General features: G+C 43.4%; 1 protein-coding gene across 1 annotated transcript in view; it reads left to right on the forward strand.

The window, feature by feature from the left end:
* LOC107120433 (metalloprotease TIKI2-like) overlaps positions 1-15159 on the forward strand; it is a 525698-nt gene that overhangs the window by 376677 nt on the left and 133862 nt on the right. The window contains 1 exon segment of the mRNA XM_015423132.1: positions 9250-9424. Coding sequence (XP_015278618.1) covers positions 9250-9424 — 175 coding nt within the window.

The raw sequence follows: 15159 nt of genomic DNA on the forward strand, positions 1-15159 counted from the left end.
GCCGAAAAAGCGCACCAAAAAAGAAACACCTAACCGGGTGGTTCAATCAAAAGGGCCGCGGCAAGTGCAGCTGTGGGATCGCCGGCGCATCCTTGCGCCGGCGCATCCCTGCCCCCCGGCCGAACTGGCCCCCGGCAGTTCAGCAGACTTCCCCTCCCACTCGTCTCTTCCTCCTCGGCATCTGATCGTGCCGGGGACCAATGGTGCGCGGCTCACGGGATCCATGGGATCCCGCCCGCAGCGTCTCTATTTGGGTGCGGCTCTAATTAGCCACACTTTCACTGGTGTTTTCCCTGCCGTGTGGCAGGGGCCTAATATTTATATTTCATGGGGGGTCATCTACTCCACCCTCTGCACAATGCAGGAAATTCACAAGTTCCTTCTCCCACACTCCCAATGACCCCAGTTTCATGCCCAGAAGTTGACAAAAAACCTCCAGGATCCCCGGGCAAACTGGCATGGAGGAAAATTGCTTCCTGACCCCAAAATGGCAATCAGCATTTTCCTGGGCATGTAAGAAAGGACCACAAGAACTATGCACTGATGCAACCCTTCTTGCCCTCCCTATCATAATCTGCCTAAATTCACAGAATCAGCATTGCTGTCAGATGGCTATCTAGCCTCTGTTTAAAAACCTCAAAAGAGCCCACCACCTCCTGAGGATGGGGTCATGAAGAGTCGGACTCAACTGTGCGACTGAACGACAACAACAACTTCTGATTTAATTTCAACCCGTTGGGTCTGGTCCAACCGTCTGGGGCAACAGAAAACAACTCCATGCCATCCTCTATATGACAGCCCTTCAAGTACTTAAAGACGGTTGTCATATCACCTCTCACTCGTCTCCTCTCCAGGCTAAACATACCCAGCTCCTTCAACCTTTCCTCATAGGATTTGGTCTCCAGCCCCCTCACCATCTTCACTGCCCTCCTCTGGACATATTTCAGCTTGTCTATAGCCTTCTTAAATGGTGGTGCCCCAAACTGAATACAATACTCTAGGCGAGGTCTAACCAGAGCAGAGTAAAGTGATACTATCAATACTTCTGTTGATACAACCCAAAATCACATTTGCCTTTTTAGCTACCACATCACAGTGCTGACTCATATTTAGTGTGTGGTCTAAGACCCCAGATCCTTTTTGCACATACTACTGCCAAGACGTGTCTCCCCCATCCTGTAATTATGCATTTGATTTTTCCTAACTAAATGCAGAACTTTATATTTATTCCCGTTGAAATTCTTCTACCGTATTTGCTACCCCTCCCAATTCAGTATCATCTGCAAATTTAATAAGCATTCCCTCTATTCCTTCCTCCAAATTATTTATAAAGATGTTGAACAAAACAAGTCCCTCCACAGATCCTTGAGGCACTCCACTTGTCACTCCTCTCCAAGAGGACAAGGAACCATTAACAAGCACTCTGTGCGTGCAATCTGTCAACCAGTTACAAATCCACCTAACAGTCATAGGATCCAAATCACATTTTATTAATTTGTCAACAAGAATGTTATGTGGAACCTTATCAAAAGCCTTACTGAAATCAAGATAAACTCTGTCTACAGCATTCCCCTGATACAGCAAGGTAATAAGATTCTCAAAAAAAGAGATAAGGTTAGTCCGACATGACTTGTTTTTGAGAAACCCATGCTGGCTCTTAGCCACCCTTTCTAAATGCTCAAGGACTCTCTGTTTGATTATTTGTTCTAAAACTTTCCCAGGTATAGACATCAAGCTGACAGGTTGGTAGTTAACTGGATCCTCCTTTTTCCCCTTCTTGAAGATGGGGACAACATTTGCCTTCCTCCAATCTTCTGGCACCTCACCTGTTCTCCAAGAATTATCAAAAATAATGGACAGAAACTCAGAAACTACATCTGTAAGGTCTTTTAGTACCCCTTGGTGCAGTTCATCTGGCCCCAAGGACTTTGCTATGTACGTGGACCGCCACTAGGGGTCCGTGGCAAAGACAGGAGCTTGGCTCCCCTGGACAATAGGAACATTGGATCCTAGTCCTCCCCAGCCCCAACCAATAGCCACTCTGGCAGGAAATTCAAACCTTCCAATGGACTAAGGCTGTGCTGGGTGGGTATGTATATAGTTGGCCTTGCAGGGCCGTTTTAGTTAGTCTTGTGTTAAGTACAATAAACATGTGGAACCGCATGTCGTCGTCCGAGTCCTCCATGTGGCGAACCCAGTACTTTTCAGACTTTCATTTAAAGAAACTAGGTGTTTATGTACTACCCCTATGCGGATCCTAGGCTGCAATTCCCTTCCCTCATCATGTGTTCTGTTTTTGCAATGCTGAGCACTGTTTCCCTCACAAGAGAAGACTGAGGAAAAGTAGGAATTGAGCAGTTCTGCCCTCTTTTCATCACCTGTTACAGTTTCACTTTCCAGGCCCTGCAATGGGCCTACCATATCCTTGCTCTTTTTCTTACTTTGGACATAAGAAAATAACCCTTTTTTGTTGTTGTAGCATCTCTCACCAGACTAAGCTCATGCTAAGCTTTAGCTTAGTATAACAAGCATTGGTTATTTGTATATAAGATTATAATGCCCTCCTTCCACTTTCTAAATGAGTCTTTTTTATTTCTCAACTCTTTAGAAAGCTGTTTATGACACCACCTTGGCTTCTTTAGGCTCCTCCCTTTTTTCCTTCTCATATGATTCATTTGTGATTGTGCCTTCAATATTTCACTTTTAAGAAACTCCCATCCCTCGAACTCCTTTCTCCTTAAGTATTTCTGACCATGGGATTCTACCCAGCATAACTTGAAGTTTGTCAAAATTTGCTTTTCTGAAGTCCAACCTAAATTTCTGACTACTTACAGCTTTTCCCTTCCCCAAGACTGTAAATTCCAAAATTACATGGTCACTACTACCCAGGGTGCCCACTACTTACCTCATCAACCAGTTCTTCCCTGTTTGTAAGAATCAAGTCCAAGATAGCAGATCCCCTTGTTTCCCTCTCTACTTTCTGTAAAATGAAGGTATCAGCAAGACAAGTCAGGAATTTATTGGACTTTTCATTTTTAGCAGAGTTGGACTTCCAACAGATATACGGGTAATTGAAATCTCCCATGACCAGTGTTCCCTCTAAGCTGAGTTAGCATGAGCTGGCTCACACATTTTTGTCTTAGCTCAGGAATGATGGCTCCAGAGCAAACCAATTTATGCAGCAGCCAAATCGCTCGCTCACAACTTTAATGCCAGTAGCTCACAAAGTACAATTTTTGCTCACAAGACTCCACAGCTTAGAGGGAGCATTGCCCATGACCACATGTCTCATCTCTTTGAGAACTTTGTAATCTGTTCTATGAGTGTCTCATCTGATTTCTCTGCCTGGCTTGGTGGTCATAGTTTCCTCCACCATTTGATGAAGGAAGCTGTCAGCCAGATGGGTCAGGAACATGTGTGACTGTGGACACTTTGCAGAGTTTGTCTTCCAGCACACATCACGGAAGCTGAAGTCACTCATAACTACCAGGTAATGTTGTTTGGATTACCCTGCCAAGCTGTTCAAGGAAGAAGTAGAGATTGGATTTATACCCTGCCCTTCACTTCCTGAAGGAGTTTCAGAGTGGCTTACAATCCCTTTCCTTCCCCTCCCCACAACAGACAACCTGTCAGGGAGGTGGGATAGAGAGAGCTCTCCCAAGAACTGCCCTTGAGAGAACAGCTCTGAAAGAACTTATGACTGACCCAAGGTCACACCAGCAGCTGTATGTGGAGGAGTGGGGAATCAAACCTGGTTTTCCCAGATTAGAGTCCACGTTCTTAACCACTACACCAACTGGCTCTCAAACTGGAGGGCAGCATCCACTTCTTCATCCTGGTCAGGAGATCTATAGCACACACCAACCACAATACTGTTTGTCCTTCCTTCCCTTACCCCTACCCAGATACTTTCCATTGGGCTGTTGCCCTTCCCCTCCAGTATTTCTTGATAAACAAAACCTCTCCTCACATATAGCACTACTCTGCCTCCTCTTCAACCCTTTTGATTTTTCTTGAACAAGTCATATCCATCCACTATTACATTCCAGTCCTGAGAATCATCCCAAGTCTCTGTGATGCCTACTAAATTATATCCCTCTGTCTGAATTAGAAGTCCAAGCTTTTCCTTCTAATTGCCCAAGCTTTGGGCATTGGTACATAGACACCTGAAGCCCCACACCTTTGGCTTCGTTCATCCTGTTCCTCCCAGGTGGGCCTCTGTTATTTGCTCTTCTTCATTTAAATCCCTGTGTTTGTCATCTCCTTCCCCTTCTGGTTTCAGTTTAAAGCCCTCTTGATGAATATTCCCAGATTTCCACCAAACACATTCTTCCCTGACCTTGACAGGTGAAGTCCATCATGTGCTAATAGTTTTCTGGCGCCCCCCTCCCCGTGCGCCCACCATTTTTCAAAAATAAATGCATTTTAGGAAGAATGAAAAACACAAATAATCAAGAAACTCCCAGAGTACGGGGCCGGGTGCAGTTTGGCACCCCTAAGGGCCAGCCCACTCTAGGCAATCGCCTAGTGAGTGAGCCGGCCATGCATCTAGGAAACCTAGTCTGTGGTCCCAGAATCCAAATTGCTCCTGCCAGCACCACAAATGCAGCCAGTGGTTCACCTCCATTATCATCTTTTCCCATCATATTCCCCCTCCTATGACAGGAAGGATCTAAGAGATCCCCATTCCCTTCAGCTTTCTCCTCTTCTTCCCTATGCAGTGTAGAGAGTCCATTCAGTATAGCAGCAATCATGTCTAACTGGTGAGGAGTCTTCCCAAGTTCTTTCAATTGATTCTAAGTCCCCATTAGCTTCTTTAATTGACCAGGTAAAGAGTCACTTTCCTTTATAGTCAAAGATCTGAGCCTTCAAATAATAAATCTTACTGGTTGTCTTCCCTCCATACTTGTCTTTCAGATTTTCAAACATAAATTTGGAAGTTTCTATTATATGCAGGCTGTGCATACCACTCTAGGCAATCGCCTAGTTCGCCTAGTGAGTGAGCCGGCCATGCATCTAGGAAACCTAGTCTGTGGTCCCAGAATCCAAATTGCTCCTGCCAGCACCACAAATGCAGCCAGTGGTTCACCTCCATTATCATCTTTTCCCATCATATTCCCCCTCCTATGACAGGAAGGATCTAAGAGATCCCCATTCCCTTCAGCTTTCTCCTCTTCTTCCCTATGCAGTGTAGAGAGTCCATTCAGTATAGCAGCAATCATGTCTAACTGGTGAGGAGTCTTCCCAAGTTCTTTCAATTGATTCTAAGTCCCCATTAGCTTCTTTAATTGACCAGGTAAAGAGTCACTTTCCTTTATAGTCAAAGATCTGAGCCTTCAAATAATAAATCTTACTGGTTGTCTTCCCTCCATACTTGTCTTTCAGATTTTCAAACATAAATTTGGAAGTTTCTATTATATGCAGGCTGTGCATATCATGGCAATTAACTGAACCCATAATCAAGGACTTGGCATAGCCATCTAGTCTTCTGAAGGCACTTTTCTCTGGCTCACTGTAGGGCCTTCCTTTGTTAAAATATCTTCAGCCCCATATATTTGCAGTCTATTCTTTAGGGAGCTGAGCCACCAATTAAAATTATGCTGGGTCAACTTGAGTGGACCTAACCCCCCTGGGTTGAGATCTCTAGCTCAGAACATACTCACATCTGCAGCTGATCCAGCAGATGTCCTTGTACCACTCATTCTGATCTGCAGGCTGTAGCAGGCACTCAGCAGGCACTCACAGGGTTAATCCTGTCTTCAGACCAGGAAGCAAGAGCAAGTGGAAGCCATCGGCTTCTCCTGTTCTCCTCTGTAGCTGGGATTCCAAAACACGCAAAAACTTCAAAAGGTTCTCTGTAGCATGTGTGAGCTGGCGTAGATGAGATTTCTCTTATCAAGCAAGAATTAGAGTGACCAGCCTTTCTCAGTTGCAGCTTTGTGTGGCAGGGAGAGTAAAGCAAATTTGCAGGCGGGAAAAGGTTGTTTTAAAATCAAGCCTCTCAGCTGTTAATTAGCTCCTAGTCTTTCTCTCTGGATCCAGTGAGCATTTGAAACTTACTTCACTTAAGCATATCAGGTAACAGATCAGGGGCGCAGCAAATGGGCGTGATCTCACTGCAGCATCTGGGAAGCGGCGTGCACCCATCCCCGATCCGTCCCTAATGCCAGTAATCCGCTGGAAAAAACCCCACCTATTGAGGTGGACTTACCTGAAAGGCTGCGGCAAGCACAGCCGTGGGATCGCTGGCACGTTCTTCTGCCAGCGCATCTCAGGCTCCTGGCCAAACTGCGCATGATCACGCATGCGCAGTTTGGCAGCCTCCCTCTCCCTACCATGGCTTCCTCCAGCATCTGATCGTGCCGGGGAGGTAATGCGCGGTGGCTCAGGGGATCGATGTGATCCCGCCACCGCATGTTACTTTTGGTGCGGCTTTGAAACAGCTGCACTTTTACCGCACTTCCCCCCCACCCCATGTGGCGGGGACCATAATTTACAATAAAATGTGACTAATTTGAATTAAAACAATTCTAAAATCATTTAACTATACAACTCAATATAGTGCTAATAACAATAATTCCCAATGGCTGTGATAACACAATCCACTCTTCTTATAGTCAGTCCCTCGATCCTCTTGTAGTTATCCTTCTGGCAACTGACACCAACTGTCATTAAAAGTTCCAGGAGACAGGGCTCCCTCACCTTCAGCTATCAGTTGTTAGTTGTTAACGGTGGTGGTTAGTGGTGGTGGCAGCTCCAAAAAGCCTGGCAGAAGAGCTCCATTTTACAGAGATGTGTTGGAAAAACTGGCAAAATACTTTAATATTCAGAGATTGCAATGGATCTTTGCTTCACTGGAGAGGAGGCATTTTCTTCTATGAAAAAACCTTTATTTCTAAAGGGAAGGGTTCACAGGAAATCTACAAAACAATAAAGACACCTAAGACTACATCGTTACACTTTGACCACATGGTCTACAACAATGGAGATACTTCTTCTTCTTCTTGGCCCCTAGAAGGAAATCACCTGAATGCATTAACCAATTATTGTTAGTAAATAGGCTTCACTTTCCTGCGTTTTCTTCCCATTGACTCTGTGCCAGGTTCCCTTCCAGGTCAGTTTAAACAATAGCACACAAGGTAGACACACATTAACCCTATAATGACTGGATTTTAGACCTTGCAACACACATGTTTCCAACATGCAGGACATCAAGGCTTCTATTAATGAATTTCTCCCCTTCCTTGATTTCCTTGAGAGTAGTAATTCTTTCCTCCAGTCTCCGAACCTTCTCCTCTTAGTGTCCTATCAATTTGCACTTCTGACAAGTGTAGTCCATCTTGTTTTCAGGGAGGTAGACAAACATGGCACACTTCCCGCAGGTGACTGGAAATGGTCCATGAGCATTCATCATCACTTCCCAAGTGGATTATTTCATCTAGAAATACCTTGGTGCCCTAATGCATCCTGAAACTTAGAGAACTCAGCAAAAGGCTGCCTGAGCCAAAAGGGGTAACAAGCACAACAATATACAATTTTATTAACTACTTATGGAATCACCAGGCCCGATCCGTTGGATAAGAGCCACAGGGCAAAAGCCTCTGGTGAGGAGGAGCCTTGCAATTCAAAGGTTCACAGTCCCCACCTCCCAACAGTCACAGCAACAGTAGAGGGTGGGACCAGCAACCAACCCCAGGCAAACAGACCCTCCTCTCACAGCAAAAGACCAGACCAAAAAACACACAGAAACAATTTAAAAAAACCCTCTCCAGCAGGCTTTCAAGCATTCACTGTCCCTCACACACTGTTTTCTCACATAGCAACCTCAGTTAACGTTCCCCAGCAGTATAGGAAAAGCAACTCACCTCAGGACCAGCTTTGTCCAAGCTTCTTCCTCAGCCCAGATTGTTGTTTTTTCTTTGTCTGGTTTTACTTCTACTTTTTCATCTCCCTCTACTGATTTGTAAAACTGTCTTTGGTTAGTCTGGAAGTTTTGAAAGTTTTATTTGTATTGCTGGACCCTACTGTTTATTATTGTGGTTGTTGTTATTTTAATGAAACATTATATAGACAGTTGCCCACTGACTGGCTGGAGGAGCAAAGGGATTCATTTATTCCCAGTGAAATAGTCATGATGTTCCCATGATTTTCCCAGGAATTTTTCCTACTGTTTGCATGTTTTCCTAAGCTTCCTCAAGGATACTGTAACTCATCCTCTTACATCCTTGCTCTCAGGACCAAGTCTCCATCTAATTACATCCAAGGTGCTTTGTCTGTGCAAAGATGTGAACATCGCCAACTGTTTCTTCTCCAAAACTGGTCACTGGCCATTGGCTAATTCTCCCCACAATGGGAACTGAAAAACTACTATCAGTGATAGCCCAGTCTCAAGGTGAGGAGTGGCACCTCTGTCAACTCTTTAAAACCTCATTCAGCAGAAAATCCTGTGCACATTTCCTTTTGGAGCAGGCACAGGACTGAGTTTTGCTGTGTATGCCATGATGTATGTGCACTGGATCTATGAACTAACTTGAAATAATTGGCTAGGACAGTTTTAGATAGGTGCATCAGGATTTCATGTACAATTGAACTGCTTTGCAACTCCACTCATATGTGTGTGTGTTCTTCTAATCACCACTGCATATTCTCTAGATTTTCTGAAGCCCCGCCCCTTGTATCTTCTTTCCCCCACTCTTTCTCAATAAAGCTCTTGCTTAGCCTTGATACCAAGGCCTTTATTGCTGGCTCCAGTTACAAGTTGGGGATCTTTGACTCATAAATCAAGAGTAAAGCTGTGTGAATGTATGCATGTGAAAAGGAGACGTAGGGCATGCATGTACACATATTCTGTCCGCTTCAAGAGCTTTGGCAGACTAGTGGCCACCTACTTCATAGATGTGTTTGTGCTATGATTTGTTTTTGCCTAGGAAGACCAGGCAGGAAAGGAAGGATTGGGGTTTGGAGCCATATATTCCTACCCATCTCCTTTCGCTTCCTTGACAGAAGGCAATGAGAATGAAGGCAAACCTAACAATGAACAAATGCAATAAGGAGTAAAACAAAAGCAAATACAATTGTTGAAACAAAAATGATCTGAAAATGGGAAAAAAGACACACTTCTATCGAAAAGGGCTTTCCTCCTTCCAGTCTCCCTGAATGACGTTATTCACAGTTGGTAGGTCACCATTTCGCCTTCTCTTTTGCACAACCTGTGCCTGACACTTAATGCTTTTTTGTTCTTAATTTCAGCTCCCTAACTTCATCAATACAACCCTTCCTCCACATGAGCAAGTCACAGCACAAGAGATTGACAGCTATTTCCGACAGGAACTCATCTACAAGAGGAACGAGAGAATGGGGAAAAGAGTGATGTCCCTTTTAAAAGAGAATGCTGACAAGAGTTTCTTCTTTGCCTTTGGAGCAGGTAGGAAGGACCATCTTGCCTTCAGTACATACTAGTTAGTGCTAAGCAGGTTTCCATCATACAAGCAAATAATAGAAATGACTTTTGCATTAGCAATTATTTTCCTGTTGATGTAGTTCCACAGTTAGGACTATTATGTTTTACAACATATGTTATGTATTGAGCCTGAACTGCCTTTGTTTGGGATGCATAACAATAGATTGCTAGGATCCTAGAATGGACCAATAGGGAGACAAGGATCCTAGAGTAAACCAAATAGGAAACAATAGAGTGTAAATAGCCTATCATTGGGAGTGAGGTGTTTTTGGGTGTAACCCTTTTCAAGCATAAATACCTGGCTTCGGCCAGGGGATTGTAGTCTTCTTCTTTCTCTTGCTGAATCACTAATAAACTATGAGCTGATCACTTCTACGCATCTGAACTCAGTATATTTCAACACATTATGCCCTAAAGTGTTGGGAGAGAAACAAGGCACTTATACAATTTACTCTAAGTGCCAACATATGTCCCTCTGATGTTTTCTCCTTTGCTTTAAAAGTGCTCTTAGAAGACACGTCAGGACATTTTATGGCCTTATCAGTATACTGGAAAATTTGAGAATTATTGAAGAAATTCACCTGTGTAATAAAACCAAAGAGTTTTTGCGAATGACAATAATGAAGCACTGTTATAGTTCCCTGTTGACTTTAATGTGACTTAAGCAGTGCTTCAATTTTAACCACTTTTAAAAGAGCGTTAGTAACAGCATCATCACTTACTATTTCTACTGTGTATTTCTGATATATTTATTTATGCTGTAGAGACTGCATAAGCCTAGCATTTCACTGGAAAGTGAAAACATTTTTTTGATTGTTACTGCTGTTTCTTATTATCTCACCTGATCCTCAGACTTTCTGACAAGTTACTAAATACCAGAAAAAGAAGATGAAATGTGGTGATATCTAACATCATAATAATACTTAACCTCAGAGACTGCAATCTTGAGGTCTACTCAGAATTCTACTTGATGTTTACTCCCAGGAAAATATCTTCAGAATTTCACTGTCAATGAACTGTTTTAGATTATTAATCACATATTGTCAACAAGGCCAATATTGTATTGACGAGTGGCCTTAGCTTAGGGGTACAGCACATGCTTTGCATGGGGGAGATCCCAGCATGAATCTCTGGCATCTCCAGTTTAGCCCAAACAAAAAATTCCTAATCAAATAGACCCAAAGTAAATCATAGAATAAAGATCAAACAAATGTGCATTTTCATTGAGCATAACACCACCTGCAAAGACAATAATCTACATTTCATTAAATATTTTCTTCTGGCAGTGTAGTTATAAAACTCTGAATTTCCAGCTTTCATTAAAAAAAAAAGTCTTTAACCTCTTCCCTTGTGGAGATATAAGGGAAAATGCATATATTTTAGGGCTGTATTTTTTAAAATTGAAACCACTGTCTTGGGGTGGGGAGTGATTTAATGATGACAACAGTCCAGTCATTGAAAAGTGGGTTGGAGGTGGGTGGGAATGGGTGTGTGGGGAAAACAATAGAAGTTATGCACTAGAAAAAAGCTCACTCAAAATTGGCTTCCAGAAAAAGATTGGGGTAAAAATGGTCTCAAAAGAGCCAGGGGGGAAAGGGGGGGAGCAAAAACAACAATAACAAAGTAAAAACTAAAGACACAAAAATGTGTGCAGAAATCAGGGGATAAAGCAATATGGGGCCAGAACCGACAAAAACCTATGTGGGAAAGTCCTATGATAACTTTTGAAGAATAAGCTTTAGGTCACTATTTGTAACAATGGTTTGCTACATAACAGAAGTTTGCTTATGCTCTAATCTGCCACATACTTACAATATGCAACTTTGTAAGAGGCCTCCTATTAGCTCAAAGTACATTCAAGATGATGTCTACAGGAACATGTCTCGCCGTAACATAGTTGTGAAGGAGTGCTGTAGCAGAACAAGATCCAAAATTTCACAGCTGGCAACTATGTCCCCACTGAAGTGAAACAAAATAAGCAATTTCATGTTTAGAATATTGACATAAAATTGGACCCAGGATTCAGCAGTTCAGACCTTTCATTTATGAAGACCTTAAAATGAACTCCAACCATTATTCATTTCTTGGAGGAGGGGGATCAAGCAAGAGAAGAGGTAGGAGTAGGGGAAATATTTTGCAACAACATATGTATTGCATGTGGGAATACACACTAGTCTCCTGTATGTATTCTGGCCTGTGTCCAGTATTGGAGTTTCCAATTTATTATTTGCCTCCCATGGAGCCAGCATGTTTCTAGAATAGGTACAAGCCTCCTTCATGCATATCCAATTAGAGTGTCAGGTTTCTGCGATCTGTTCTACCCTGGGAGAATGAGATGATCGCAAACACTTGGAGTGATACTCCCTCCTCCTTCCCAAACTAAAAACAGATGCTGTTTATTGAGCAGCATCGTTTCAATAAAGTGTGGAAAAGAAAGTTGTGCAGAAAGTTTGTTCTCCTTTTGTCACAGCTAATGTAAGCCATGCTGTGAAGAAAACAAATGTTTTTTCTATCATCTCTTCATTGTCAGGATATGGCCTGCAAGACAAAAGGGACCCAGTGGTGTTCAACCACTGATTTATTGGCAAATATGCCTTTGGGTTCTGTTCATTTGTTGTATTTCATTCTTTAGCTAATAATACAGAGAGAATGTCATTGTGTTACTCCAGGGATTATTAAAATTGCTAATAATTAACAGCTGTGAAGATGACGGGTCAGTGAAGTAGAAGATAAATCTTCATGTGATGTGGTAACCCATAAATCATGAGATTAAAATTTTTGTTTGTGATTTCTTGAGTTAGGTTTAGGGCATTATGGCGCTGAGTTCATAGCACTAAATAAAAAGTGAGGTGAGGTGAGGTGAGGTGGTGGATTAACAGTTCATGGTCGACCATATTGAATGCTGCTGACAGATCTAGAAGAATCAGCAGCATTGAGCCACCATAATCCAGATGTCTCTAGAGTTCATCCACCAAGGCAACCAACACCATCTCCATCCCATGAGCAGGACAAAGGCTGGACCAGGTTGGGTTGGCCCAGGGATACCCCAAATGATGCACAATACTCTCAACATTCCATAAAAATGTATTTCTCAGATTTTTGGGAGTATTTTCAGTTGTGCACAAGTGCAGGAGCAGGGAAAGAAAGAAGAAGTTGGCCCAAGGGAAAGAGCTGTAAGTCAGTCTCTCTCTTGCATTTAAATTTTGAAGGCCAGGTCTACTCATGTAGAACTCATGTAGAACTTAATGGCCCTTTAAAATGTATAGGGAAGAGAGATGCCAACTAAGAACATAAGAACACAAGAACATAAGAGAAGCCAATGCTGGATCAGGCCAATGTCCGATCCAGTCCAACACTCTGTCACACAGTGGCCAAATATACCAGGTGCCATCAGGAGGTCCAGCAGTGGGGCCAGAACAGTAGAAGCACTCCCACTGTCCCCCTCCCAAGCACCAAGAATACAGAGCATCACTTGCCCCAGCCTGAAAGTTCCTATCTATACCTTGTGGCTAATAGCCACTGATGGACTTCTGCTCCATATGCTTATCTAATTCCCTCTTGAAGCTGTCCATGCTTGTAGCCACCACCACCTCCCGTGGCAGTGAATTCCATGTGTTAATCACTCTTTGGGTTAAGAAGTTTTTTATTTTATCTGTTCTAACTCGACTGCTCAGCAATTTCATTGAACACATATTGACCCAATCAATGTGCAGGTAGTTAAATCACCTATTACGATACGGTTATTTCGTCTAGCCACTATCTTTAATTCATTCACCATTTTATAATCCTCTATATTTTGATCTGGTGGGCGATCATTCCCAGTGTTAAGCTTCTTTTGGGCCCACTATTTCAACCCATAGCATTTCTAGAAGCGAATCCAATTCTCTCACCCTCTCAATCTTACTGGATTGTATACCCTCTCTGACATACAGTGCCACCTCACCTCCAACCCTTCCCCCCTATCCTTCTGATATAATTTAAAACCAGGAATCACAATATCCCACTGATATTCCTCATCCCACCAAGTTTCTGAAATACCCACAATGTCTACCCCCCCCAACACCAAGCGTTCCAATTCCCCGATTTTACCTCAGACACTTTTAGCTTTTGTGTATGAACACCTATAGTTTCCCATGCATGTTAAGCCTATAACCTTCCTCTTGCTGCCTTGAGACCTTGCCAGGCAGTCCATATCATTAGCCACAGTCTCAGTGGACAATTCTAATCCATTTCTTTGTAGAAAAGGAACAGCTACCCCTTCATCTCTTTGAGATGAGCCATCCTGTCAGGCTTCTCAGTCAAGATACTTAACAATGTTCCTTCAGAAGTTTCAGTTTATTGAGAGCTAGTACTCAGGACACTATGAACACTTGTGTCAGAAATGGTGGGCTAATGATTTGAACCTTTAGATATACTCCCTTCATACATAACCCCCTGATACAATAAAGCCAATAGGCAAGCACCTGAAGATGCAGGCAAAAAGCAACGGTTACATTCCCAGCGGAAAACTATGAGTAGGCAGAGTAAAGGCTTCAAGGATATCAGACAGATAACAGCGTGCCGCCAAAGGAGAAAGGGGGATGGGAGGAGGGAGACACAGAGAGCAACCCACACATTCCAAACCATGGCAGCCTTAGCTGACATCCTGCCCCCCTGAGGGTCCCCCTCCACCCGGTTTCCCAGGGAATCATGAGTGGAAGTCATGAAGGAGCCGTGGGGGCATGAACGTCAGAGTCCTCCACCCACTCTTGGTGCTCCGGCCCAAAGTCCACCCACTCAATGAAATAATACAGACGACCCTGTTTCATCTTCGAGTCCAAGATTTGGGAGACTTCAGAATGTTGCTCGCCATTCACCATTATGGGAGGCAGCTGAGGACATTGTGGCCACCAGACGTTGAGCCCCAGATCATTTTTAAACAGGCTGTGGTGAAAAACAGGATGCATATGAGTAAGACTCTTAGGGAGAGCTAATTCAACACTCACATCATTAATTTTCTGAACCACTGCAAAAGGCCTCACATAGTTCCATCCCAGTTTTTGGCTGGGCTGCAGACCTTTAATGTTCTTAGTAGAGGCATAGACAGAGTCCCCTGGCTGCAACTCCCTCCCCAGAATACGTTTCTTGTCAACTTGCGCTTTATAGGTAGCTTTTGCCTTGTCAAGAGTCTTCTCTACAAGAGGCCAGGTGTTACGTATGCCCTTTGTCAGCAAGCTGCCATGGTGTTCTGTGTTACTTGTGTGACTGTACAGTTTCTCCCTCCCCCTTCTGCTTGCTAGCCTGTGTTTTATTCTGCTGTAACGCCTAAGCCAAACATCTGGAGGACGTGGTGTAGGAGTGAGCTTGAATGCTAGCTTGTTGCTTTTAGTTCCTGGGAACTGCACCTGTATTATGTCTGGAGATAGCAGTGTTCCCAGGGAATGAGCGCGCAGCCGTTTCCTTTCACCCGCCAGCGGGAAAGTGACCCATTGGTTATGTACCTGGTTCAAATCCCTTTATTATGCTTGCCCTAGCTGTTTGTACCCATTCCTAACAAAGAACTTGTTCGAGTATCTTTCCAAAGCTTTGAAATAAATTTTGCTTTTTTGAAACGTGGATTTATTCTCGATGCTTGGGGATCCAACATATTGTTAGGAATCCCATTATTTTCCTATCGTCCCGAGTCTGACGAAGTCATGAGCGGGACAGAGGGAAAACTG

The sequence above is a fragment of the Gekko japonicus genome, unplaced genomic scaffold (assembly GCF_001447785.1).
Source record: "Gekko japonicus isolate JY-2015 unplaced genomic scaffold, Gekko_japonicus_V1.1 scaffold460, whole genome shotgun sequence".
In the NCBI taxonomy this organism is placed as follows: Eukaryota; Metazoa; Chordata; class Lepidosauria; order Squamata; family Gekkonidae; genus Gekko; species Gekko japonicus.